At 60.2% G+C, this 27,989-nt stretch overlaps 1 protein-coding gene across 1 annotated transcript; it reads right to left on the bottom strand.

Moving 5' to 3' along the window:
- Positions 1-10,726: 10,726 nt before the first annotated feature.
- STK11IP (serine/threonine kinase 11 interacting protein) lies at positions 10,727-26,575 on the bottom strand. Its single transcript, XM_055120852.1, has 25 exons — positions 26,507-26,575; positions 26,260-26,345; positions 23,063-23,268; positions 22,795-22,869; positions 22,494-22,589; positions 21,708-21,815; positions 21,541-21,612; positions 20,245-20,371; positions 19,682-19,785; positions 19,494-19,589; positions 19,348-19,389; positions 19,106-19,243; positions 18,931-19,015; positions 17,991-18,314; positions 17,647-17,864; positions 16,890-17,006; positions 16,661-16,805; positions 15,104-15,301; positions 14,885-14,988; positions 14,466-14,563; positions 14,184-14,362; positions 14,005-14,086; positions 13,578-13,648; positions 12,993-13,237; positions 10,727-11,070 (listed from the first exon to the last, which is right to left on the bottom strand). Exons 2-25 carry the CDS (start codon positions 26,318-26,320, stop codon positions 10,921-10,923), a joined length of 3,141 nt encoding a protein of 1,046 aa, XP_054976827.1. The 5' UTR covers positions 26,321-26,345; positions 26,507-26,575; the 3' UTR covers positions 10,727-10,920.
- Positions 26,576-27,989: the final 1,414 nt, after the last annotated feature.

Below are 27,989 nucleotides of genomic sequence, written 5' to 3'. Positions count from 1 at the left end.
GGCTAATAAACCCAGGAACGTTTGCATGGCACAAATGATCCGAGACACTCGAGGGTCGCGCGCGGGCCAAGAAAGCACAGGCCGTGGCTGGCTCCCTGCCCGGTCCCTCTTCCTCTGTGGCACGTACCAGGCATCCGCTCGGTCCTGGGAGGCAGGCTGGACAGACTGCCCTCCTGGACAGACGAGGACGGGAGGAGGGGCCCTTTCCCTGCTGCTCACGAAGGGCATGTCTGGGCAACGCTACTGCTATTGGAGTGGGGGGGCGGGGGGGGGGCGGGAGACTCACCCACAGTGCTCCCGTGAGGGCGAGACTGATGCCATTCTCAACGAGGCCTCAGTTGCTATCTCCCCAAAGCAGTTTCTGGTAAACTCTCAACCGAGTAATTCACCTAGACAAGAAACCGGGCAGTTGGGTCTGGCCGGTCATAAAGGGTCACTGTGCCCTCCTTAGAAACCGTTACTAACCGTTGAATAATCAATCGCTGACCACTGTTGTCATAGGGCCAGTGCTAAAAATAGACCATAGGGGCCGGAGCGATAGCACAGCGGGTAAGGTGTTTTCCTTGCACGCGGCCGACCCGGGTTCGATTCCTGGCATCCCATATGGTCCCCTGAGCACCGCCAGGAGTAATTCCTGAGTGCAAACCCAGGAGTAACCCCTGAGCATCGCTGGGTGTGACACAAAAAGCAAAAAAATAAATAAATAAATAAATAAATAAAAATAGACCATGAAACGTTTTTTAGCTGAACCCTCTATAAACTGCTCATGATTTGGGGTCGGGGATCCTTGTCAAGACTCCAGTGCATTGGGTGAGACTCGGACCCTAGCTCAGGCTCTCGCTGGCTCGGGCCAGTCATCACGTTCCTTTGCTTTTGCATGATCGTGTGTGGACCTGGTCTCTCCGCAATCGGGGATCTGAAACCCGGGTGCAACAACACCCCACGACTGGGGTCACGCCAAGGCCGACGCTTTGTACTAACCCGCTGGACGATCTCTCCAGCCCCGGAGCTGCTTGTGAATGCCTCGGGTGTCCGTGCGTCGGAGTGAACTCGATGGTGGGGGAGTCGAGTGCTGGGGGAGTGACCGGTCGCCTCAGCCCCTGGCTGCCGATGAAGAAGTACAGGTGGGCATGTCTGGGCCACGGGCAGTGAGCTGGCAGTTCTCACACCCAGGCCCTCCACCCACGGTCCCCCCTTCCTCGGTGGCACCTACCGGGCACTGACTGCCAAGCGTGTGGATGTAAGCTACTGCCCACATCAGGGTCAGCTCACAAGTGACCAGAGCAGGGGCTGGAGCGATAGCACAGCAGGTCGGGCGTTTGCCTTGCACGCGACCCACACAGGTTCGATTCCCAGCATCCCTTGGGGTCCCCCGAGCTCCGCCAGGAGTAATTCTTGAGTGCATGAGCCGGGAGTAGCCCCTGAGCATCGCCGGGTGTGACCCAGAATACAAAGCTAAACAAAACAGCAGAAGGGACCAGAGCGAACCATGCCTTGCAAGCTACCAACCCAGGTTCAATCCCCAACACTCCATATGTTTCCTCTAAGCCCCGCTAGGCGTGATCCCTTGGACACAGAGCCTGGAGTAAGCACTGAGCATGGCCAGGTGTAGCCCAAAAAACACCTTTTAAGAGGTGCCTACCGGGGCTGGAGAGATAGCACAGTGGGTAGGGCGTTTGCCTTGCACGCGGCCGACCCGGGTTCAAATCCCAGCATCCCATATGGTCCCCTGAGCACCGCCAGGGGTAATTCCTGAGTGCAGAGCCAGGAGTAACCCCTGTGCATCGCCATGTGTGACCCAAAAAGAAAAAAAAAAAGAGGTATCTACCCTAGAGGCAGACTTGGGTGGGGAGGTGGCTTGAGGGGGTGGGAGGGAATCTGGGGACACTGGTGCAAGGACACTAGTGGGGGGAGGGGTGTTGGAATGTTGTATGACTGAAATGCAATCGTGAACAATTTTGCAATGTTTTATCTCACGGTGATGCAATTAAAAACATAATAAAGAAAAAGAAATAAATTTCCTTTTTTTAAATCACCTTTCAAAGGAGCTGGGGTGAATCTCAGTGGGAGAATTGTGTGAGTCTAATCCCCCATCCCTATATGTACACATCTTCTGTGTGTTCTCAAATTAAAAAAAAAAATAGGGCCGGAGTGATAGTACAGTGGATAGGGCATTTGTCTTGCACGTGGCTGACCTGGGTTTGATCCCTGGCATCCTATTTGGGTCCCCTGAGCACTGTCAGAAGTGATTTCTGAGTGCAAAGCCAGGAGTAATCCCTGAGCATCACTGGGTGCGACAAAAAATAAATAAATAAACCATAAAATATAAAACCAACTCAGCCCATGCCTCCCCCCTACTGTCCGTTCCCTCTTCATCCCCTACCGCCGGCTTCTGGCTCTCCCACAGAACGTGCTTCTCCGCAAAGCAGCCAATAATGCAAGCCCCCTCCAGCCTCTCTCTCCAGCAAGGCTCACTCTGCGGTGCTGCGCTGTGGTTTGAGGCGGTGAATCCTTTCTGCCTGCCCCGGCCTCCCTGCCAGCAAGGCCATGGCCAGACAGATGCAGGCGATCAATCGATCCGTCGAGATGAGAGAGAGGGAAGGCCGGCCAGAACGGCCGATTGGTGTCAGGGGACAGCTCAGGGCTGACAGCAGGTCCCGCTGGGACACGCTATACACATGTGACGATGCAGTGGGTCCCTGCCTTGTCCGAGCCCTGGGTCCCGAGCTCAGCTCAGCTCCCAGGGGGGTGCAGAAAGAAAGGGCACCTCTGTCTGCTGGCCACTGGAGAAAGGATAGCCACAGGACACCGGGCGTGGAGGGTCACTGGACATGCTCCCCAAGTTTTCAGGGCCAAGAAATGGTCCAAGGTGGGGCGGAGAGACAGCAGGCGGGGCGCTTGCCTGGAACGTAGCCCACCCGGGTTGGATTCCTGACATCCCATAGAGTTTCCTGAGCCCCCCGGGAGTGATTCCTGAGCACAGAGTCAGGAGTAAGCCCTGGACATCGCCGAGTAGAGCCCTAAAACCAAAACGAAACAACCAAACCAGAAGTGGCCCTGGGACTGGCTGGGAAGAGAGTTGCCTTGCACATGGCTGACCCGGGTTCGATCCCTGGCACACACACCCCCCCATGGTTCCCTAAGCCTGCCAGGAGTGATCCCTGAGTGCAGAGCCTGAACTAGCCCCTGAGCATCGCCAGTGTGACCCCAGAACAACAACCACCACCAAAACGATGGAATGGCCGCAGCCCCTATCTCCTGCCTGGCCTCACGGGGTTTACAGATCACTCAAAGATGATCGTCCCCTGCCCCCTCGGAACCTCACTGGCCGGCCTCGGAGGCCTGACTGGGTACCAGACACACGTGTTTGTGCGGCTGTTTCCCAAGCACTGATGGCGGGGGGTGGATGCACGCTGCCAGAAAGTGGACTAATATTTTGGGGACACTCTAATTTGCTTTCAATTAAAAATTCAGGCCAGCTTGGAGCAAAACAGAAGTAGGTGAACTTATTTTCCGAACCCCTGCACCGTCCTTTCTGGGTCCCTGCACCCCTGCCAGTGGCCTGTCACCCAGAGCCCCACCCCAGCAGGCAGGCCTGAGCGCCCAGTTTCCAAGACCCGACTCTCCCCCCCACCCCCCTCCCCCGTCCTCCCATGGATGGGGAGACGGGAGAAAGCCTGTCTCAGCCTCCCCGTCCGGGGCATCGCCGAGGGGCCCCCCAGAAGGGCTCTGGGCCACCGCCATGAGCTGATGACTTTCATCACGGTCGAGCCAGCGTCGTTGTCGGTAAATCTTCCACGGAGCCACGGTGCCTCCTCCCGCCCGCCCGCCCGCCCGCAGCCCTGGCGCAGGGAAGGCCGAGGCTCTCGTGGGGGTGGTTTATGAGCTGTCGGGGAATCCCTTCCGCCCCGGCACAGGCTCTAATGGGCTCTGCGGTTGGACCTGGGTCCCATCCATCTCCCACTCACTCACGGCCAGGAACAGATCAATCCCACTCACGGCCAGCATGAATAGGTAATGAGCCTCTACTCCGCGGGTGCAGGGAAGGAGGCACCACCGGCTCCCGGCTCCCGGCAGGCAGGAAGGGGCAGCGCTGCCCCTCCCACACAGCCCCCACCGGCTCCTCTCCCTCTCTCCCTGCAGGCGGCTCTCCCCTCTCCTCTCTCCTGCTGGAGTCTCTCCTCTCTCCTCCATCATCTCTTTTCTCCCTGCAGGTGTCTCTCCTCTCCTCCCGCCCCTGCATCTCTCCTCTCTCCCTACCTCTCTCCTTTCTTTCCTCCCTGCATCCCTCCTCTCTTCCCTCCCTGCATCTCTCCTCTCTTCTCACTGCATCTCCTTTCTCCCTGCATCTCTCCTCTCTTCTCCCCTGCATCTCTCCTCTCTCCCCTCCCTGCATCTCTCCTCTCTCCCCTCCCTGCATCTCTCCTCCCTTCGCTCCCTGCATCTCTCCTCTCTTCTCCCCTGCATCTCTCCTCTCTTCCCTCCCTGCATCTCTCATCTCTTCCCTCCCTGCATCTCTCCTCTCTTCTCCCCTGCATCTCTCCTCTCTTCCCTCCCTGCATCTCTCATCTCTTCCCTCCCTGCATCTCTCCTCTCTTCCCTCCCTGCATCTCTCCTCTCTTCCCTCCATGCATCTCTCCTCTCTCCCCTCCGTGCATCTCTCCTCTCTTCTCCCCTGCATCTCTCCTCTCTTCCCTCCCTGCATCTCTCCTCTCTTCTCCCCTGCATCTCTCTTCTCTTCCCTCCCTGCATCTCTCCTCTCTTCTCACTGCATCTCTCCTTTCTCCCTGCATCTCTCCTCCTTTCTCCCTGCATCTCTCCTCTCTTCTCCCCTGCATCTCTCCTCTCTCCCCTCCCTGCATCTCTCCTCTCTCCCCTCCCTGCATCTCTCCTCTCTTCCCTCCCTGCATCTCTCCTCTCTTCCCTCCCTGCATCTCTCCTCTCTTCCCTCCCTGCATCTCTCCTCTCTCCCCTCCCTGCATCTCTCCTCTCTCCCCTCCCTGCATCTCTCCTCTCTTCCCTCCCTGCATCTCTCCTCTCTTCCCTCCCTGCATCTCTCCTCTCTTCTCCCCTGCATCTCTCCTCTGTTCTCTCCCTGCATCTCTCCTCTCTTCCCTCCCTGCATCTCTCCTCTCTTCTCCCCTGCATCTCTCCTCTCTTCTCCCCTGCATCTCTCCTCTCTTCCTTCCCTGCATCTCTCCTCTCTTCCCTCCCTACATCTCTCCTCTCTCCCCTCCCTGCATCTCTCCTCTCTCCCCTCCCTACATCTCTCCTCTCTCCCCTCCGTGCATCTCTCCTCTCTTCTCCCCTGCATCTCTCCTCTCTTCCCTCCCTCCATCTCTCCTCTCTTCCCTCCCTGCATCTCTCCTCTCTTCCCTCCCTGCATCTCTCCTCTCTTCTCCCCTGCATCTCTCCTCTCTTCTCCCCTGCATTTCTCCTCTCCAGCATCTCTTCTCTCTCCTCCCTGTACCTCTCTCCTCTCTCCCACCCCACCACCATCTCTCTCACTGTTATTCCCTGCCCCCCCATAGCCTTCTAACTGATTCTGATGCCCCCACTCCCTCCCACCCACACCCATTCACAGATGGCTGCCGGTTCCCGGGGGGCTGGCCCTTCCGCAGTCCCACTCTCCTCCGTGCACCCTGCCCTGCCCCCACCCTTAACTGCGATCCGTGTCCAAGCATGCACATGCCCCAGGAGCCCTGGGCTGAAGCCTTCTGCGGGGGACAGGCCAGAAAAGGACCCCCCTCACTCTCTAGAGCTACCCCTTCCCCCTTCTTTGCGGGCCTCTCCAATGGCGATGGAGGAGAAACGCAGAAACCCGGCAGCCCCCCAAGAGTCAGAGGTCACAGAAAGGAAATGCTCTCCGCGGCCACTTTCTCCTTGTCGAGATACCCCCATTTCTACGAGTCCGAGAACAGTAAAGTAAGCTCGGCCCGTGGGCGATTTAAAGCTAAACATTTTAAGGCTGGGGCCCCCAAGGCGAGGCAGGCCTCTCCCCTGCACGCAGGTCCGTGAGGACCCACGCCCATGCCCCAGGTGGCTGAGTGGGTCACCTCCTGCCTCCTCCTGTCCCCAGCCCACCCTCCCAATTCCTGCCAAATAGCTGCTTCTGGGGTCCCACTGGTCGGGGACATAAGCGAGCAGCCCCAGTAAGGCTCAGAGCGCCCAGAGCAAGGCATTGCTCCGGCGCTGTCTGTTTGGTTTGGTTTTTTTTTTTTTGTATAAAACTTTATTATAACAGCGTTATCACCAGAGTTGTTCGCAACACAGTTTCGGGTACTCAATGTTCCAACACCAATCCCACCACCACGTCACCTTCCCTCCCCCAGTGTCCCCAGCTTCCCACCCACCCCACCCCCAGGCCCGCTTCCTTAGCAGGCACAGGATGATTCGCTTTATGCAGCGTGTCACAACACTTACCTCATAGCGGCATTACTCAGGCCACTGTCTGAGGATCCACCGGGCCGGGCGGGGCCCGCTGAGCCTCCCGGGTTCTTGCTTTCACTCCCCGAGCTGGGTGGGCTTCTACTCAATTTGCCCATCTAATTTTTCCGTGCTTCTCCTGGGCCGTCGGTGAAGTTTGGGGGTGTCATGCGGCCGCATAGGCGTCAGCAGCTTTGGAACTGGAACTGGAGGTCAGCTGTGAATCGGAGCCATCCTCTGGCTGCAGCGGTGGGGGGGCTGGAGGTGGGGGCGGGGAGAGCGCAGGGACCCTGTCTGCCCCCACCCTGCCAAGGCTCCAGAGCTCTGAGCCCAGTGGCAAGGGGCCGACCTGGGAGATCTCAGCTGCCTGCACCTCTCTGAGACCAGTCCTGAAGCGGGGCCGTTTCTCCGGCTGCAGTGGGGGGTGGGGTGGGGCGACCAATCCTGTGCCATTTCTGACGCTCTTTACAAACCTCCACACCCCACTGGCCAGTGCTCACGGCCAGCTGGGACAAGTGGTCAGGGCACCAGGTGGGGCCTCTGATCAAGCCTGAGTCAGCTGCACCGCGGGGCAAGCGCCTCACACACACACACACACACAGACACACACAGACACACACACACACACACACACACACACCTGCTCTGCTCCCACCCTCCGGGCAACTCTTGCATCTAGGTCCTTGCACTGGAAAGGATGGTGCCCACCATGCCTGGTGCAAGGGAGGGCTCACCCAGGGGGGCCGTCCCGTACAAGGAGAACCCAACGGGGTCGAGGTAAGTGGGGCTGCGGGCACTGACCATTCAGCAGGGCCCCGCCCGCCACAGGGACCCCAAGCTGGTGTGAAAACACGAGCCTGGAGAGAGCAGGTCTGCCCGGGACGACCTGGCACCTTATTTACCTTCTCGGTTTCCCCCAGCCCCCCCCCCCGGGAGAACAGACCCCTTAGAACTAAGCATTAGCTCGACACTGCCACATGTGACCCCACAAAGAAGAGCTGGAACCGTGACCCCAAACCACATACATGTATAGAAACATACATGCAGTGGCATACATACATGCATATGCACACACATACATACACATGCATTAATATATACACTTCAAGATAGGTATTTACACACATGCACGTGTGTATGCACAATACATAAATGCACACGTACTGCATATACTTGTACATACACGTGTTCATATATGAATATATCGGTGTGATGCAGTCATACAAATACATGCAAACATGCATATACATCATGCATGCAAATATACATGTTGGTGTATACACTCATACATGTAGGCACATATGCATGCATATATACATCCATGTAAAAAATGTCTCATATGTACATGCAAACACATGTACATGTAAACAAATATACACATGGAGTCATTAGACCTTTGGAGGACAGGACAGCTTGACGTGGGTCCCCAGGGAATGACGTGGGTCCTCATTCCCTGGCCTCTTTCAAGGGCCTGTGACAGGACTGTGCAGGGACGGCTGACCCCCGCTGGGGTCAGCCCTGGTGCGGGCTGGCTCCAGGAGCAGAGCAGAAGCCTGTGCACCAACAACTGTTCACAGGCGTCGGGGAGACGGTCAAAGGTTGAGCACATGCTTTGCACACAAGCCTGGGTACAATCCCTGGCACCCCACGGTCCCCTAGGTGACCAGTTATGACACCCCCAAAAGAAGAACTACTCAGAGGTCAAAGACATAAGACAGTGGGTAAGGCACTTGCACACGGCAGACCCGTTAGATCCCTGGCACTCCATACGGTCTCCGGGGCACCACCAGGAGTAATGATCCCTGAGCACAAAGCCAGGAGCAAGCCCTGAGCACTGCCAGGGTGGCCCCAAAACCAAACCAAACGAAAACAGAACCATTTACTATAGCGTTTTTTTTTTTTACTTTTTTTTCTTTTTATTGAATCACCATGAAAAAAGTCACAAAGCTTTCAGGTTTAAGTCCCAGTCATACAGTGATCAAACACCCATTCCTTCACCAGTGCACATGTCCCACCACCAAGAACCCCAGTATACCTCCCATCCCACATTAGCCACTGTGTGGCTAATGATCTTCACTTTACTCTCTATATACTTTGATTACATTCAATATTTCAACAGAAAACTCACTATTACTATTTGGAATTTCCCCCCAACAATCAAACCTGTTGAAAAGGCATCATTTGATAATTTGTTTTCCATTGCTGAGAATGAAGAGCATATGAGGTCATGCGGCCACAACAGCGGCCGCGCAATTTTGGATTTCTGGTATTTTAGTAATTAAGTCCAGAGAAATTTCTGCCAGAAGTTGCGTCACTGCAAGCTCGTACCTCTGGTTAGTGGGCTGTATAAGATGGCAGTCGCCACACGGCTGCCACCGCCGCCGCCGCCGCCACAGAAAGGAAAGGCCGAGAGAGAAAACCTTTCCCCTCCCGGGGTGGCAAGGGGTTGCAGCTCAGTTCACAGTCTAGAGGCATTTCTGTAAGAAGCCGCTGGGTGCCGAAATTAGTTAGTGGGCCTCCGGGATCATGGTCTTTTAGGAGCAGAGGAGCCATTCGTGTGCCGCCATTCTAGGTCTCGTCTGGGCCACTTGCACATTCTATGATTCGAATCAGCTGACCCCCAGCCCAAGAGACCAGAAGAAGGTCTCTTTCAGAACACATGACCGCGCATCCCTTCAGGGGCACGTGCTTCCGGCCCAGCTGGAGCCCGGGGTCCAGGGACACCCCCAGGTCGTGTCCCCGCACACCCATCCCACCCCTCAGCTCACTCTCACACCCTCAGGCCAGGGGCCCGGGGTGCTGCCTCCGCCTCCGCCTCCCTCCCGGGGAACTGGCCTCTTTCCAGATGATTCCAGCTGAAGGCCTAGCCTCCAGCAGGCCTGGGGAGCGTCCCCCCTTCACCCTGGCCACAGAGACAGAGGGAAGGTGCTAGGGATCTGTCCCCCTGCCCGCCCTGCAGCCCCCTTCCACACACCCCTCCTCTCCAGCCCCCAGTGCTAAGACGGAGCCCCCATTGGAAATCGCCTGCCACAGAGGCAGGGTGAGCACTGGGATGGGGTGAGGGGGGGATGCTGGGGACGACTGGCGGAGGGATGAGTGTTCGATAATCAAAGGGCAGAATCTCAGACGCGAAAGTTTGGTGACTCTATCTCACAGTGCTTCAGTAAAAAAATTTTTTCAATTTTTTTGAAATTTTCAATTTGTTTGAGCATTGTATAACTGAGACTTTAACCTGAAAGCTTTGTAACTTTCCACATGGTGAATCAATAAAAGAATTTAATAAATAAATAATTATTTAATAATTATTTAATAATTAAATGACTATATTATTTAATATATTTATTAATAAATAAATTTATTTATCAATAAATATATTATTTAATAATTATTTAATAATTAAATAAATATTTAATAAATAAATGAAATAAAAACAAAATAAAAATTTTTTTCAAGGACCTACTTAAAAAAAATAAATAGGGGCTGGAGCGATAGCACAGTGGGTAGGGCGTTTGCCTTGCACGTGGCCGACCCGGGTTTGATTCCCAGCATCCCATATGGTCCCCTGAGCACCACCAGGGGTTATTCCTGAGTGCAGAACCAGGAGTAAACCCTGTGCATCGCCAGGTGTGACCCAAAAAGCAAAAAATAAATAAATAAATAAAAGACTGAGGCCCCATCAACTCTCCTCTGCCATTCCTGAGCCCCCACCTGCTCGCCACTGCCCTTGGGAAGCAGGGACCCCCCCCCAACTCCGAGGAGGTCATCTGTCGAGGCTGGGAGCTGCAGGCAAGACGGGCCCTCAAGATCAGCGCAGGGTTGGGGATCGCCTCACGGTACAAACAGGCTGCCCGGGCTGCCCACTGGAGAATACGGGGGCAGGGGGACAGGGATGGGGCCCAAACGCCTGGCATGTGTGACACACCCCAGGTCCCATCACACCCTCGTGTCACCCAGCCCACTTCCCTTCCTGCACTGGGGCTGGGCCGGCTCCACACCAGTTCGAGCGGGCACCAGTAACGTCTCTCACTGAGAGACTTATTGTTACTGTTTTTGGCATATCCAATATGCACGGGTAGCTTGCCAGGCTCTGCTGTGCAGGCTCCATACTCTCGGTAGCTTGCCGGGCTCTCCAAGAGGGAATCAAACCCGGGTCGGCCGGTGAAAGGCGAAAGCCCAACCGCTATGCTATCACTCCAGCCCAGGGCCGGATCCGCACAAAACAAAAACGTTGCCGTTGTTTTAAAGTAGCGTGCCAGGCTCACACGTGCCCTCCCCGCCCCCCGAAGCACACCACGACAGGCAGAGTGGACAGAGCTTTATTGACCCCTGAGAAGGACGTGCGGAGAAGCAGCCCCACTGCCCACCCTGCCAGGCCGCCCAGCACCGAGGCCGCACGGCCCCTTCCCCTGGTCTCCTGGAGCCTCGAGTCACGGGGGGCCTCGCTGGCCAGCGCCCGGGGTCCAGAGCCACAACCCTGCGGCCAGCGCCGGCCCCTCAGCGGTCCAGATCGAGCACGTCCTGGGTGGCAGTGCGGAGGCCGATGGAAAACAGCTCCTCCCACGGCTCTCGGACCCAGGCCAGCAGGGCGGTCAGCTGTTCCGCACATACCACACGCAGCGCCCAGAAACTCTCCCGCCGAGACACCTGCAGACAGGGCGGAGACTCGGGCACCGGCCTCCCGGCACCGCAGGCTCAGGCCCCCGAGACTCAGGGCCACTGTCCTCCGGGGCCCCAGCTCTTTTTTTTGCTTTTTGGGTCACACCCGGAGATGCTCAGGGGTTACTCCTGGCTCTGCACTCAGGAATCACTCCTGGCAGTGCTCGGGGGACCATATGGGATGCTGGGAATCGAACCCAGGTCGGCCCCATGCAAGGCAAACGCCCTACCCGCTGTGTTATCGCTCCAGCCTCCCCCTTCCCTTCCCTTCTCCCCATCCCCTCTCTTTCTCTCTCTCTCTCACTCTCAGACGAGCAAAGACCCCCATGCCTCGGTTTCCTCCTCCATCACAGAACCAGCAGCAGAACTCGCTCATGGAGAAGAGTCCAAGACCAGCCCTCAACCCCAGCCTGGCACAGATGTGGGCACAGGCACGGGTGCCCAGCCCCAGCAGGGGCACACAAAGGAGAGTGTCTCACTAGAGGTGTCCAGCTCTTGCGAGGGTTCCTGCTGCCCACAGCTGCCGCCCTCTCTGCCTGCTGCCAGCCAACCCAGCGAGCCTCCCAGCCTCCGTACCCCAAGACCCTGAGCTCCCACAGACTGCTCAGCCTTCTCAGACCCATTACACATGTGCACACACTCCCAAGCTCCCATACACTCACACGCACACACACCTGCATACATACACTAGAGCGTGCACATGCACACTCATACACCAAGTACACACACTCTCATTCACATTCACTCTACTACATACCCACACATGCACACACTCACATCCTCATATACCCTCACATGCACACACTCACACCCTCATATACCTGCACATGCACACTCACACTCTCATATACCCGCACATGCACACTCACACTCTCATATACCCACACATGCACACACTCACTCTCATATGCCCGCACATGCACACACTCACACTTTCATATGCCCGCACATGCACTCACACCCTCATATGCCCGCACATGCACACACTCACACTCTCATATACCCGCACATGCACATTCACACTCCCATATACCTGCACATGCACACACTCACACCCTCATATGCCCGCACATGCACACACTCACACTCATATACCCACACATGCACACACTCACACTCTCATATACCCGCACATGCACTCACACCCTCATATGCCCGCACATGCACACACTCACACTCTCATATACCCGCACATGCACATTCACACTCCCATATACCTGCACATGCACACACTCACACCCTCATATGCCCGCACATGCACACACTCACACTCATATACCCACACATGCACACACTCACACTCTCATATGCCCGCACATGCACTCACACTCCCATATACCTGCACATGTACACACCCACACCCTCATATACCCTCACATGCACATACTCACTCTCATATACCCGCACATGCACACACTCACACCCTCATATACCCGCACATGTACACACTCACACTCTCATATGCCCGCACATGCACACACTCACACCCTCATATGCCCGCACATGCACACACTCACGCTCTCATATGCCCGCACATGCACACACTCACACCCTCATATACCCGCCCATGCACACACTCACACCCTCACATATCCGCACACACACACTCACTCTAATATACCCACACATGCACACACTCACACTCATACACACTTCCACACTCATACACCCACACTCATACACCTACATATGCACACTCACATACACCTACATATGCACACTCTCACACACCCTCACGCACACTCATACATACTCTGATATACCCACAAATATACACTCACGTGCACGCACACAATCACATACATACACGTGCGTGCACACGCTCATGCATACAAAAGAACCCTGCACCTGCAGACACACAGGCACACACGACACACGCTCGTGCACTCATGCCTGCAGCCGGCCCGCACCTCGTCGTAGAAGATGAGCCGCAGGTCCCGGGGCGCCGAGCGGTACAGCAGCACGGAGCTCAGGCTGCTGAGCGGCTGCTGCTCCCGGACCAGCACGGACAGCGCGGGGCCCGCGGGCAGGGCCTCCTGGCAGGCGTCCGGGGCGGAGGGGAGGGGGGACTCTGCCGGGGGCCCCACGGGCTCCTCCTCCAGCAGGTAGAGGACGGACAGCGTCAGCAGCAGGGACACGGGGCGGGTGGCCGGGCCTGGGGGGAGAGGGGCAGGCGGCCCGGAGTGGACAGCAGCGCGAGCACCAGGCCCCCTGCCCGGGTCAGGGGGACCCCAGAGCCACCCAGGCCCCGGGATAACCAACACCCCAAACTCAGAGCCGGGGAACCTGCCCACCGCCACCCTGCTCAGAGGCAGCCCCGCCCCCCTCCTCCCTGGGGCGTGTGGGGCAGATGCAGCCCTCGATGAAGGGTCGACTGAGGGATCGGGAAGTCAGAGCAAACACCTCGGGCTGGCGGGCCCACCAGAGCGACCTAATGCCCCCCAAGGGCGCAAGTCGCTACGGGGCACCGAGGGCGGGGGCTGCACAGGCCTCACCTTCCACCTGGAACACGCGGAGGTAGAAGAACGGGGGCGGCCCTGAGGAAGAGTCTCTCTCCAGCAGAGGCCTGTGGGAGGGAGTGTCGGGGAGGGGTGTGGCAGGGCACAGCCGGGCAGAGACGTGCGACGTGGGCACATCAGGGCTCCACCCCGAGGGCTTGTACTTGGTTTCGTTTCTCAGGGGTAGAGGGGGCATAATCTCCCAGAAAGTGCTCAGGAGTCCCGGGGACCACCCCTGGGCAACACAGCTGATGGTGACGCAAGGGCCCGAGGATGCTAGCAAGACCCCACCGTGCTGCAGTTCTTCGGGGGGGGAATCAAACCAGGGTGAGCCACACGCCAGGCAAGAGCCTCGCCCCCCAACCCCTCCCTCAATGCTCCCTCTCGGCCCCCCCCCACTGGGGCCCCTGCTCCTGGCACTCACCAGAACCGGTGCTCGGGGGTCACCTTCTCCTCCGAGGCGCTGACCCCGCTCCTCCGGGGTGGGGGCAGGGCCTGCAGGACGTCTGTGTGGGCAGAGACCCACCAAGCTTCCTCTCCGGCCCTGCCCCTGACGCCCCCCCCCCCCCGAGTCCGGGGGACCCCGCCCGCAGCCCCTCTCACCCGTGAGCGCCCCCAGGAAGGCCCGGCAGCACTTGGCGTCCCGGGGCAGCAGCACGCAGCCGCCCGCCCCCGCCGCCCACTCCAGCCGCAGGCTCTGGCCCGCCAGGCCCAGCTCCAGGGCGCTCAGCTCCTGCAGGGGCACAGCCAGGACGCACCGCAGCCAGCCGGCGGGGGGCCCGCTGTGGGAGGGCGGGGCCGGGGAGAGAGTGAGACCAGGAGGAGGCCCCGGGGCAGGGGGGAACCTCCAGCCCTGCCCCGAGACACCCCCCCCCACCAACCTACCTCATCTCCCCCGTCACCTCCAGCACATAGAGACTGTGGTCAGACACAACCACGACACACGGACACTCCCCGGGGCGGCCGGCCACCACCACGGGCACCTGAGAGGGGCACAGAGAGGTGGAGGGCGCCCGGCAGAGGCACCCAGCACCCCGGCGCCCCAACCACCTCGCGCCCCCCCACTCCCAGACTGCAGGGAGTCCACCACCCCAGAGCCCCCCACGCCACCATACAAGGCTCGAACCCAACTTGGACACATCCGAGACATTCGTGTGAGCCCACCCCCCCCCAAGTCCCTCTAGCGCCCCCAAGAGGGTTCCCTCGGTGTCCCCCAGCCCACAGGGGCTCCGGCGAGCTCGAGTCAGGACCGGGCCCGGCCAGGGGATGCCCAGGCGGGGCCGGGCGGGGCCCTGGGCACGCACCTTGATGTGGCACTGGAACTCCTCCTGGGCGCCCGTGAACACCTCCACGTCCAGGAAGAGCCGCAGGCGGTGGTCCACGGAGCAGAGGGCGGAGCGCTCGGGAGCTGGTGGCCCGAGGGGGCGGGGGCGGGGGAGGGGGCGGTCACAGGGGGGCTTCCTTCCGCAGCAGCGCCCCACCCCAGCACAGCGTCACGGCTGCCCCTCGGCACCTGCACTCACCGGGGCTGAGGTTCCAGTCGTGGGGGTCCTGGGAGGCCGGGGCCGGAGACGGGGCGCTGTTGGCACCCCCGGGGCTGCCGGCACAGTGATCAGGCGTGTCCTGGGCGGGGCTGGGGGGCCGAGGGGGAGCGGGGTGCGCAGGCCGGGCCAGGAGTACCACGTGGTCGCTCCCGCAGCTCGGACACACCACCGGGAGGTCTGGGGGGCAAGAGGGACCTGGCCGTGACCGCCCCCCTCACGGGTTCCCTGCCGGCTCTCAACCCCAGCCCCACCGCCCACCCTCACTCCCACCCTCGGCCTCCCCCACTCAAAGGCTTCCAGGTGTGCTCTGAGGTCCCCCCCCACCAGGCCCAGGCCCCTCCCTCAGCTGGGCAGGGGGAGGGGAGGCAGGGCGCCTGCTTCTTCCGTGATGCCCCCCGCCCCCCGGAGCCAGAGACTGGGAGCAGGGCAAAAGTGGTACTCGGGGGACACTATGGGATGCCGGGGATCAAATCCGGGTCATCGGTGTGCAAAGCAAACGCCCTCCCCACTGTCCCATCGCTCCAGTCCAAGGTTCTGGGTTTTCTGGACACTGAACTCTCCTAACGGCACAACAGGGGGACAACCCCGTTTTCTACTCAAACTGGGTGGCCGGAGCAATAGCACAGCGGGTAGGGCATTTGCCTTGCATGCAGCCGACCCAGGTTCAATTTCCAGCATCCCATATGGTCCCCTGAGCACCGCCAGGGGTGATTCCTGAGTGCAGAGCCAGGAATGACCCCTGTGCATCACCAGGTGTGACCCAAAAAGAAAAAAAAAAAAAAAAGAACCTACTCAAACTGGAAAGAGGATACAGATGACATGGAATGGCCGGTTACGGTGCCAACGCCTGAGAGCGGGCAGGGCCACAGGGCCACAAGCCCCCCACCCCCCAAGCACAGATGAGGTTGTGGGCCGGGTGGACGGGGGAGGGACATGAGAACCCAATTCCCACGGCTGTCCCGGCACTGTCGCCGAGGGAAGGTGGCCCAGCTGTACACACTTCCACACGGGCCACCCGGCTCTGCTCCTGTGGGCCTCAGGGAACACCCTGCCTCACCCCTGCAACAACTGCCCTGGCCAGAGAGAGGACCACGAGGACCACACTGGGACCCCAGGGGGGAGCAGACCGCCCCAGGGGTCACTGGACTTGGGCCACTTCTTAGAGATCAGCCACTGAGGGGGGCCTCCCCATAGTAACAGAAAATAATAGTAATAGTACCGGGGCGAAGGCCAGAGAGGTGGTATAGAGCTCAAGTACTCACTTTGCACGCGGCTGGCCCCAATTCTAACCCCCTGCCGAGGGTCCCCGGAGCACCCCCAGGAGTGACGCCCTGAGCACAGAGCCAGGAGCACTGCTGGGTGCACCCCCCCAAACTCCCCCCAAGCCCTCCCCAATTGTTCATGTAACGAATAGGGTTCGACACAGGGACGGTACCTCCTGGCGGGGGGGGGTTCCTCCGTTTCCCGCTCCCCGGGATCCCGACCCCTGCGTGCTCCCGCCCTCCGGCCACACCGCACACTCTGAGGGACACACACCTGCCGTCTGGGGGCCCGGCTGCTGGGCGCTGAACTCGTGTCCACAGCGCAGGCACTGGAGGCGGCCCCCGGGCGGGCCCTGCGTCTCCCCGAGCTGGCGCTGAGCGGCCGTTGTGACCGCTGGGGCCAGCACGGCCAGCAGCTCCTGCAACGGGGCGGCCAGGGGTGCTGGGAACAGGGGCGCCCCCACCCCCACCCCCGCCCGGCCTCTCCCCACGCCCCGGCTCACCTGGATGGCAGCGTGGGCGTCGGGCTCCAGGACCTCGTAGCGCCGCAGGTGCCGGGCAGGGCAGAGGTAGGAGAAGCGCAGGGCGAGCACGGGGGGCCTGGGCGGCAGCCCGGAGCCCTGCGAGGGACGGAGGCAACAGGGCGGGTGAGAGGCTGGGAGCCGGGGCCCAGAGGAGAGCAGCCAGCCGCACACAAATGCCCGGGGTGCCCGGTCCAGCCGCTCTGTCCACGCACCGCCCAGGGGTGCTCCAGACCACCCCATCTGTCCACGGCTGTCCAGGTGGCCGCCCAGAGGTGCCCAGTCTGGCCTTTCTGGCCACACGGCTGCCCAGACGTGCCTGCCCAGCCTCTCCATCACGGCCATCCCCACGCTCGCCCAGAGGTGCCCAGCCCAGCCTCCCCATCACGGCCATCCCCGCGCCTGCCCAGACGTGCCTGCCCAGCCTCTCCATCACGGCCATCCCCACGCTCGCCCAGAGGTGCCCAGCCCAGCCTCTCCATCACGGCCATCCCCGCGCCCGCCCAGAGGTGCCCAGCCCAGCCTCTTCATCACGGCCATCCCCGAGCCCGCCCAGAGGTGCCAGCCCAGACTCTCCGCCCTCGGCCCCAACATGCGCCTGACAGAGCCGCCCCACCCCGGCCTCTCCGTCCACACCCTCCTGGGCCTCGGGGTCATGGGCCCCGGCCAGGCAGTCACAGTGGGTGGAGCCTTCAGACACAGCCCCGGCAACCCAGGGACCCCGCCACTTGGCACCCACCTCGGGCCCGGGCTCCCGTTCCGGTTCGGGTTCGGGTTCGGGTTCTGGCTCCACCTCGGCCGCCTCCAGGCTGCCCAGCTCCAGCCGCTCAAGAACCCGGGCAGCCCGCAGCTCCACCTCCATCAGGTGGCCCGAGGTGAGCCGCAGGAAGCGCTCGGGCCCTCGGGCCCCCCAGGGCCCCTCCAGGGGGCACACCAGGACCGGGCGGCACAGCTCGGCTGAGGAGAGGCCAGCGAGGGGCCGTGAGGCAGGCGCCCCGGACCCGCCCACTCGAGGGGGCCACCCGCCTGCCCTCGGGGCGGCCCCCTCTCCCCACACACCCTGCCGGGCGCCCCCAGACTCACCTTCCCCCTCACGCAGCTCTTCCTCCTCTTCCTCCTCCTCTTCCTCCTCCTCTTCTTCCTCCCTCTCCTCCCCCAGCTCCTCCTCCTCCCCCTGGGGCTCCAGCTGACCCCCGGCTCCCTCAGCTGGGTCCTGAGAGGCCTCCTCAGCGGGCTCGGGTCCGGGCAGCGGCTTGGGGCAAGGGCTGTCCAGGGGCAGCGGGCTGGGCGCCTGCCCGGACCCTCCCGGGCTGTCCAGCTGGCTCCGGTACTGCAGCCAGTCCCGGCCGAAGCGCTCCCGGAAGCTGTTCATGAGCTCCAGCTCCCGCTGCTGCTGCGAGAACCAGCCTGGGGGGGGGGGGCGGGGGGCGGTCAGGGGGGCTTCTCAGCTGGGCCCTGAAGTCACACTCTAGGGGTGTTTCTCTGGCGATCGGCGCCCCCTGCACACAGCGCAGCCCGGGATGATAGGGGAGGGTCCCGGGATGGGGGGGGGTCTGAATGGGGGGGTCCCTCTGCCCCATCCTGTCACTGCCCACCCTGCCGACAGCCAACCCCCCCAGAGCCTTACAGCAGTTACCACGAAAAGCACAAACACCGCCCTCCAGCAAATGCTTTTTTTTGCTTTTTGTGTCACAAGTTTTTTGTGTCACAAGTCACATGTTACACTTGGCTCTGCAGAGCTCAGGAATCAGGCCTGGCGGTGCTGGGGTTATGGGGTGCCGGGGACTGAACCCGGGTCGGCTGCATGCAAGGCAAAGGCCCTCCCGGCTGTGCTGTCATCTTGTGCTGTCACTCTGGCCCCCTCGGGCAGTCCCTTCTCCCGCTCCAGCCCAGAGGGAAGAGGGGCTACAAAGAGACCCCCCGCCCCCACACACTCCTCCCCCAACACCAAGTCCTACACCCCCCGCCCGCCGCCCTCCCCCACTTCCTGGAGCTGTGGGCTGGGGAGACGGGGTGGACGTACCGGCCGGGGATGGGTCCAGGGTGCGGGGTTCGGGGTCAGTGTCACTGGGCTCGGAGATACTCGCCCTCCTCACTCGCACTCGGACCTGGGGGACAGAAGGGGGTGTCTCGAGCCAGGCCCCCTGGTCCCGCCCGCTGACGCCCCTCCCGCAGGGACAGCCCGAGCCCACGGTCACCTTGGCCTTCCGGAGCGGGGGCGCGGGCCCCGAGGAGGGGCTGTCGCTCAGATCGGCGCCGGCAGAGGTCTCAGTGGCGCTCCCCAGCGGCCAGGACCCGGCCGGGGTGGCGGGGCCCAGCTCCGAGGTGGTGGAGGCCTGGGAGGGGCGGGAGGCGGGGGGCACTCTGGCCAGCGGCCCCGGGCAGGGCAGGGGCACGCGCCCACGGCCCCCGGGTCCCCCCGCCCTGGCACCCCACTCACCTGGAGGTCACTGAGCGTCAAGACCTCGCCGTCCAGGAGGAACTGCCCAGACAAAAGGGATGCTGCGTGTCGGGGGACAGCGGGGAGGGGGGAGCCAGGGCGGGGGGACCCGTGGGCCGGGCCAGGCCGGTGGGAAGACGACTCACGCCAGACGCTGCATCCCGGGCGCGAGGCGACAAGTAGCGAGCGGTGGCCGCCCGGTGGGCAGGGTGGAAGGACAGGGGGTTGCCCTCCAGGTAGAGCTGGGGGGGGCGGCAGGAGCAGGAGGTGAGTCGGGCTCTGGGGGGAGGTTCCTGGGGGGTGGGGGGCAGGCGGGTGGGGCGGGGGGCCGCACCTTGTGCAGCTGGGCCAGCAGCCGCAGCGGGCCCAGCTCCCGGTGGGCCTCCAGCAGGTTGAAGGCCACGTCCAGGTGCTGCAGCTGCTGCAGCTGCTCCAGGCCTGGGGAAGGGGGGGAGGCGAGAAGGGGCGTGTGGGTCAGAGAGAGGGGGCACAGGGAGGGGCCTGAGGGTCAGAGGGAGGGAGCACAGGGAGAGGCATGTGGGTCAGAGGGAGGGGGTGCGGGGGGGGGGGTGCATGTGAGTCAGAGGGAGGGAGCATGTGGGTCAGAGGGAGGAGGTGAGTGGGTCAGAGGGAGGGGGGTGCAGGGAGGAGCGTGTGGGTCAGAGGGAGGGGGCTCAGGGGGTGCATGTGAGTTAGAGGGAGGGGGCGAGGGGCGTGCAGGTCAGAGGGAGGGGGTGTGGGTCAGAGGGAGGGGGCATGTGGGTCAGAGGGAGGGGGTACGGGGTCAGAGGGAGGAGGCATGTGGGTCAGAGGGAGGGGGTGCGGGTCAGAGGGAGGGGGCTCGGAAGGGGGCCGTGCGGGTCAGAGGGAGGGGCGGGGCGGCCCTCTGCCACTCACCCTGCAGGCTCTGCAGCTCGTTTCCCCGCAGGATGAGGGTCCGCAGCGCGGCCCTGGAGGGGCCCACTCTGGGCAGGAAGAGCAGGTGGTTGTAGGAGACGTCCAGGTGGCAGAGCTCCGACAGGTCCTGGCGGGCACAGGGCGGGGGGGATTTTTATGACTGAACTGTGGACGCCTCTGGAAACTCTCCCCAGCAGTGCTCAGGACTAACTCCTTTTCTTTGGTGGTGGGGGGGCGGGGGTGTCACAGCCAGCAATGCTCAGGGGTTACTCCTGGCTCTCACTCAGGACTCACTCCTGGCAGTGCTCAGGGGACCATATGGGATTCTGGGAATCGAACTCGGGTCGGCCGCGTGCAAGGCAAACGCCCTACCCGCTGTGCTATTGCTCCAGCCCCCTGCCTCTTATTTATTTTTAAAGGCATTAAATGTAGTGGGCTTGAGTGATAGTACATCTAGTAGAACATTTGCCTTGCATGAGTGCCGGGCCAGCTCCCTCTCCGCTGGACCATCACACGGCCCCAAGTCTGGCCTCAGAACGCTGCAAGCTCTCCACCCCACCCGCCCTCGGGAGCACAGTGCGGGCACCCACAGGGCAGTGGGCTCCAGGCTGCAGGCCATGGGCATGTCCTGCCCACGGGCCCAGCACGGCCTCCCGGCGGGGGTAAACAACAGGGTCTCCTGGGCCCCCCGGCCCCTTCCCACTCCCTGTACATCCCCCTGCCCAGGCTCCTGCCCAGCCTGGCCCAAGCTGCCCCCCGCCCGCCCCCCCTGCCCTCTCCTGGGAGGCCCAGACGTCCCTGTCACAGCAAGCTACTGGGGTTCAAGGGACAGTGACGCTCAGGCCGGGTGAAAGCTACCCAGCAAACAGGACAGCAGCTCCCTGCGGCAGCCCACGGGTGGACACGATGGACCCCCGCCCTCACCGCCTCCGTGGGGGCTGTGTGGGCGCGGGGAGGGGGTGTGGCCGGGGAGACCTGGGAGCGGGTTCCTAGCCCTCACGGCAGAAGCCGTCCTTCCCTGATTCCCTGCAAGGCAATCGCTCTGGCCCCCTTACCTACGGTCCTGAGCCCCGCCAGGAGGGATCCCGGAGAGCACAGAGCCAGGAGTAAGCCCTGAGCACTGCTGGGTTAGGCCCCCCAAGACAAAACAATCACTTCGATCCTGTCAGAGCAAGCATCCCCTGTAAAGGTGGGGAGAGAAACTAACGACCTCCACCACGATGTCAGGACTTGGCCCGGGAGCCCCAGCGTGCGGCCCGCCAGAGCCGAGTCCCGCTGCCCCGCGGCCCCGCGCACCCTCAGGTGGCCCTCGCAGTCCTGCACTCGGTTGTGGCTGAGGTTCAGGAAGCGCACGGCTGACAGGAGACCCTGCGGAGAGGGGAGAAGGAGATGGAGCGGCAGGGGGGAGAAGGAGATGGAGCACCGCTCCCCCACCCCAGGGGAGGCCCAGCCCCCGCCCTCACCAGGGAGCTGTCCAGGGCCGTGAGTCCATTGTAGCTGAAGTCAGCGGACAGCAGAGACAGCCAGGGCAGGGCCGAGCACAGGTCGCCTCCGCAGGAGGAGAGGAGGTCCTGGTGGGGGACAGAGGGGTGCCCTGGGACCACCAAGCCCCCTCCACTCCATGCAAGGCCCCCCCACACACACAGGCGAGCACACACATACATGCACATATGTGCACACACACTCACATACATGCACAAACACGCACTCACACACACACATGCTGTCACACACACACAAACATGCACTCACACACAAACACATACGCGCACGCACACACACACAAACATGCATCCACACACAAACATACACACATGCATGCATATACACACGGTCACTGCCTGGACAGCCACTCACTCCTGGCGGTTCAATCTGGCCACTGCTAACTCCAGGCAAGCCCAGGGAGCTCCCTCGACTGCGACCATGGAAAAAGCCCCCTGAACGCTGACCAGCACGTGTCCAGGCCAGCCTAACTACAGAGGTTGGGCCTGAGTGCCCAGGAGGTCAGCAGGAAGGGGGCGGGGGCAACACCTCTGACCACCCGCCTCCGTTTCAGAGGGGGAATAAATCACTCAGCGCACACACCGGGACCCCTGGAAATCGACCTTTTTCTTTTTGAGAACGGTGTGCCCCTGCCCCCTCCGCCCACGCAGCTATCCGGGGAAGGTGCCCCGCCCCTTGGGTAGTTCCAGCGTCCGCCGCCAGGGGGCGGGCAGCAGCGCCCGGCCGGCCGGTCTGCGCGGGCTCACCTCGAGGGCCTGCAGGCTGCGGCTGCAGATCACCGTCTCCAGCTGCGAGTAGATGCCGCGGAGGCCATGCAGGCGGCGCAGGGGGACGCCTCGGAGCTGGCGGGGCAGAGAGGAAGGTGGGGTGGGGGGTGACACAGCCCCGGGGCGCCTCCCCGCACAGAGGCCTCCCAGCTCAGCAAAGAGTGGGAGCGCTCACCCTGCGCCCTGTGCAGAGATGCCCTCTCCCCCGCCACACCCACACCCACACCCACGCCCACCCACACCAGTGACCTTGCGAACGCGCACCCGCCAGGCCCCGTACCTCCAGCGTGCGCAGAGACTTGAAAGGGAAAATCTTGATGGGCGCGGGGAGGCCGGGACCTGGGATGTGAACCAACTAGGAGACAAACGCCCGCATTATAGGGGTCCCCCCAACACACACACGCGCACACACACACGCACAGACACATGCACACACACGCACGCACACACACTTCTGTTTTGGCGCGGCCACCCGCCCATGTCTTGCCCCCACCCCCCAGCCCCCTGCTTGGGCTCCAACTACCCCCTGCCCCAGCCACCCCCAGGACCTTGAGGGACAGGGTCCTCTGCAGCACGTCGAAGAGGAACTGCAGCTGGAGGATGATGGGGGAGTCAGCGGGGTGGGAGGGCAGCGCCACAAAGCCCGTCTGCCCCGGGCCCCAGGGCCCCAGGTACAGCTCGAAGACATGGTTGAGCTGCTGCAGGGTGGTGGTGAGCAGGCACAGGGTGCTGCAGCCGGACAGGACCACGTCCCCTGCGGGGAGAGCGGCGGGTGAGGCAGGCTCACATCCCACGGCCCCCCCCACCCCCCACCCCCTGCCGAAGGAAAGTGGGCTGCTTTACTCTACTGCTTCATTTTTTCCTGGTTGCCTGAACAATGGGCACACTGAGAGGAAAGAAGCATCCTGAGGGGTCGGGCCATAACCAGCTATGCACAGGGCCCACTCCGGGCTCTGTGCTCAGGGACGGCTCCTGGAGGGGCTCGGGGGACCACACGGGGTGCCAGGGACCAAACTCAGGCTGGCTACATGCAAGGCAAGTGCCATACCCTCAGTACTGTCGCTCCAGGCCAACCCCATACCAGCACCCACTCCCAACACACACACACAGACACACACACACACACTTTCTAAAAAATATAGTGAAGTGATGGGGCGGACAGCAGGGAGGCCTAACCCAGGTTCAATCCCTGGCATTCCAGATGGTCCCTTAGCCCCTCCAAGAGTGATCTCTGAATGCAAAGTTCTGAGTACACCCTGACCACTTTATAACTCAAAGACAAAATTTAAAAAATTTTCTCCAATGAGGGGCTGGAACGATAGCACAGCGGGTAGGGAGTTTGCCTTGCACATGGCCGACCCAGGTTCGAATCCCAGCATCCCATATGGTCCCCTGAACACCGCCAGGGGTAATTCCTGAGTGCAGAGCCAGGAGTAACCCCTGTGCATCGCCAGGTGTGACCCAAAAAGCAAAAAAAAAAAAAAATTCTCTCTGATGAGACTGACATCCTTTTCTGGGGGATGGGTGACAGTGGACAGAGGCCCATACCCTGAAGTTCTCTGGGGATACTCTTGGTTCTGTGCTCAGGAGTGACTCCCAGCAGTGCTCGGGGACTGTATGCGTGCCTGGATGTGACTACCATCCTTGAGGGATGCTTTTGGTCCCCTGGATTTATCACAGCCTCTAAACTGGTTGCAGTGACAAAAAGGCATGGAAAAATGTTCTAAAACGTTTTAAGAATCGAGATTAATATACCGAGTAAGGTGCCTGCCTTGCACCCCGGTTTCATGCCTCACACCACCAGGAGTGATCCGTGAGCACAAACAGAACAGAGAACTAGCCTACACCCTGCATTCAGTGTCATCCCCCCCACACACACACCAGTGGCATCTGATAAAAGTGTGGCCCCACAGCACAGCAGGAAACTGACACTGGTATCTGTACACAGCTGTCTTCTGTGAAGCTTCCTATAACCACCACCATAATCAACGTGCATAGTCACACCACACCACCATCACCAGCTTTATCTCTAATCCCTAAACCACATCAGATTTTTTTAGAGGGGTTGCTGGGGATTAAATCGAGGACCTCTCGTATGCAAGCTATGAGCTTCGGCCACATCTCTATCCCAAGTGCAGATTTCTGCCAAACACATGAATAACCCTGCACCCTTACATGAAGGAAGTCTATGCCGTTGGCACTGGTGAGATACTGACAAGAATAAGGGCTCTTGCCACCCTCAGTGATCCTGCCAGCCTAGAAGAGGCGATGAGACCAATGCACAGCTCACAAGGCAAGCCAGAAAGGCAGAGTGCTGGAATGAGCCATGCCCCAGATACCATCAGGGGGAGTGTGGAGTGATGGAAGACAGCTAGCATTCACACAGGGTGATACGTGCCGGGCAACCGTTATCTCCCTTCAACCTTATCAGAATCGACTAATGAAAAGCACTATTAACGAAAGAGACGGAAATGGGGACTCCGTGAAATCTTGATGGAGACCCTACAGCAGGGAAGAAATTACGACTTCTATGTGATCACAAAGCCAAGAGATTTGCTCTAATCACAACTAACAGCGATCGCATAATCAACAACTACTGGGGGCTGTGATGGGCCCAGGCACTGAGGGAAGGAAAGACAGTAACAGTTACTAACCCTGAGCACCGGCTCTGCTCGCAGACACTGTTGCTATATGCTCTACACGCCTTACAATTGATCCTGTAACACACTTGTTATTAAGTATAATTGCCCGAGCCAGTCTCCTGACAGCCTCAGAAAATTAAATTTGGCCAGGTTTGAAAAAGCACTGGGATTTCAAGGGCTGGAGAAAGAGTACAGCAGGTAAGGCACTTGCTTTCCATGCTCCCAACCTGGGTTCGATTCCCGGGGTCCCATATGGTCCTCCGAGCACCAACAGGAGTTAATTCCTGAGCGCAGAGCCAGGAGTAACCCCTGAGTATCACTGGGTGTGACTCAGAAACTAAGAAAGAAAACAAAGGGGGGAAAAAAATCTGAAATTTCAAACCTGGTGTATCTAACTCCAAACTTTGGGTGGGGTTTTGTTTTTGGTTCTGGTTTTTGGAATATACCAGGGCTTACTCTTGGCTCTGTGCTCAGGGGAGCATATGCAGTGCTCAGGCGGTAGGGATCGAACCCCAGCTGGCCACACACAAAGTAAACGCTTTATCCGTATCAGACACAGCAAACCTCCTATTTTTCAGTTGTGCTAAGTGCCTTGCCGCACAACACGGATTATAACAGCCCCTGGTTTCCAGGCAGGACCACATTCCTCTGAAAGCGGCAGAGACAGTCTAAATTGGTAGAAGCACTGACTTTCAGCATTCCAAAGATAGCTAAGGTTTTGATTAACAGAGACACGGGTCAGAGAGCAGCTGGGCGCTTTGTTTAGGACTTGAGGACGGGGTCCATCCCCCACACGAGACACTTTCCCAGCACTGCGGGCAACAATCCCCCCAGAAGGAGCATTACCCCCGCCTCCATGAGCCCTCAGAGTGAAACTCAAAACCAAACGAAAAATCCACAAAAAAAAAAAAAAGATAAGGACGAAGGCCACCGCAGATCTTAGCAAAACAAGCCCCAGGTCGAAATAAAGCAATGAAAACTTGGACGCTTAAACCCGCCTAAGTCCTCCGTCACTCCAAAGGGGGCGGGTCTCTGGGACGCAGGAAGAGAGTCCCACATTCCGCGAACCCCCCTCCCCGCCCCCCAGCCGGAAGTTCACTCACCCGACTCCCGCAGCAGCCCCGCCAGCTGCCACACCAGGGAGTCCCGCGGGCCGGTCGTCATGGCAACGGGACGCCGGGGGCGGGGCCTGGGGAAAAAGAGGAAGCGGAAGAGCCTCAGGTGGGCGGCCGCGCGGAAAGTCCGAGACTTCCGCGCACACCGCCGCCTACGCGAGAACAGGGCAAGGAAGAAAGCGAGGAAGAGCATCTCCCGGTGCTCTTCCGAGAAGCCCAGGTCACTGAGACTGACCCCGCTATGCGTCCTCCTCCCGGCCCGGCAGCTGGCCCCTGTCAAAGACGGACAGGAAGTCCCGCCCCGGAAGGACGACCGGAAGGCACGCCTCCGTGGCGGAAGCCACGCCCCTGGGCGGGGCGGAGGCGGTACCCAGGAGTCGGAGCATCCTGGGCTTGCTCGGAGTCCCCGAGCTGGGCCCCCCATCACCCATCCCCGCTACCCAGCAGTGGGCCCCTCGCCGTCCACCCGCCGCCTCTCCCGGCCAATGAGGGAAGGCTGGCTGCTTGTTTGCGGTCTTGGGCGGGGAAACCAGAGTTGGAAGAGATTTTCTGTGAGAGAAAGATTATATTTTTGCAATGAAAGGAAAGCTTGTCCTCCTGGGGAAGAAAGTTTTCGAAAGCCGTGTGAAAGAGCTGCGGCGGCCTGGGAGGTCAAGTACCTGTTGGTGCTTTTTCTTTTTTTCCCTTGTTTTTCTTAACCTCCCTGGAGATTGGCTTTATTTTTTTTTTTCTCCCAACATTAGCTCCCTTTCAAGCTCAGTAATGCTGCACGTGCGCGCCCTTGGGCTTTTACCGTGTTTCGTCTCGGAACACGGATTCTAAATTATTCCTCCAGGACTGGAAAAAAGGAAAACAGGTTTTTTGGCGCCAGGTGACTCGGAAGGCCGTTGAATTAGTAATCTCGGGTGCCCCGGTTCAAATTGCCAGGGCAAGTCTCACCTGGCTGGGGGGGGGCAAAGAAGTGCGACCAGGGTCCTGCTCCATTCGGTAAGGGGAAAGAGCTAGCAGCTAGCTGCTTTTCCGAGGGGAGTGTTGGCTGGGTTGAGTTTTGTTTTGTTTTTATCAAGTGGCCCTTATCTAAATGTGTGCAAGGGCCGGAAGAGATAGCACAGCAGGTAAGGTGCTTGCCTTGCGTGTTGCTGAACCCACATTTCGCACCCCGGCACCACGGATGGGCCTCTGAGCCCTCCAGGAGTGACCCATGACCAAAAGGTGTGACTCCAACACAAAAATAAATATGTATTCTAAGCCATTGAAGAGTGGAATTATGTCATTCTTAACTCAGACTTGCAAAATTTAAACATTTTTGTTGTTGTTGTTTTTGTTTGGGGGCCGCACCCGGCTGTGTTCAGGGCTTACTCCTGGTTCGGCACGCAGATCATTCCTGGTGGGGCTCAGGGAACCATACGGGGTGCCACGTGCAAGGCAAACTCCCTTGCTGCTGTGCTATGGCTCAGGCCCTCTGAAGAGCTCTCATTTCTAAATACAGAATACTCCATTGAGACAGCCTTCCCTGCACCCGAACCACAAAAATGTAGCATGTGTGGCAGAGGCGGGTGTGATTCGAACCTAACATTAAAAAGCAGTATTAAAAAAAAAATCTCTGGAAGCAGGTAGGGAAGACGGTAGCACGTGGCATAGGAGTGGCAGCTCCCGGGGCAGTGGATGACGGGCTCCAGGCTGAGTCCCCTAACTGAGATGACTCAGTCCCCTGTTCT

This window comes from Sorex araneus, chromosome X (assembly GCF_027595985.1).
Source record: "Sorex araneus isolate mSorAra2 chromosome X, mSorAra2.pri, whole genome shotgun sequence".
Lineage (NCBI taxonomy): Eukaryota > Metazoa > Chordata > Mammalia > Eulipotyphla > Soricidae > Sorex > Sorex araneus.
The sequence above is the reverse complement of the archived record's forward strand: the minus strand, read 5'-3'. Positions and strand labels throughout refer to the sequence as shown.

Excerpts from the sequence above, each read along its gene's own strand:
- STK11IP (XM_055120852.1), bottom strand. The coding sequence starts at position 26,320 with ATGACGACCGGCCCGCGGGACTCCCTGGTGTGGCAGCTGGCGGGGCTG. Across the intron at positions 22,870-23,062 it reads AGAGGACCCTGTCCCTCAAG|TTGGTTCACATCCCAGGTCC; the intron begins GTCCTGGGGGTG and ends TTTGTCTCCTAG. Across the intron at positions 19,590-19,681 it reads TGCTGGCCCAGCTGCACAAG|CTCTACCTGGAGGGCAACCC; the intron begins GTGCGGCCCCCC and ends CGCCCCCCCCAG.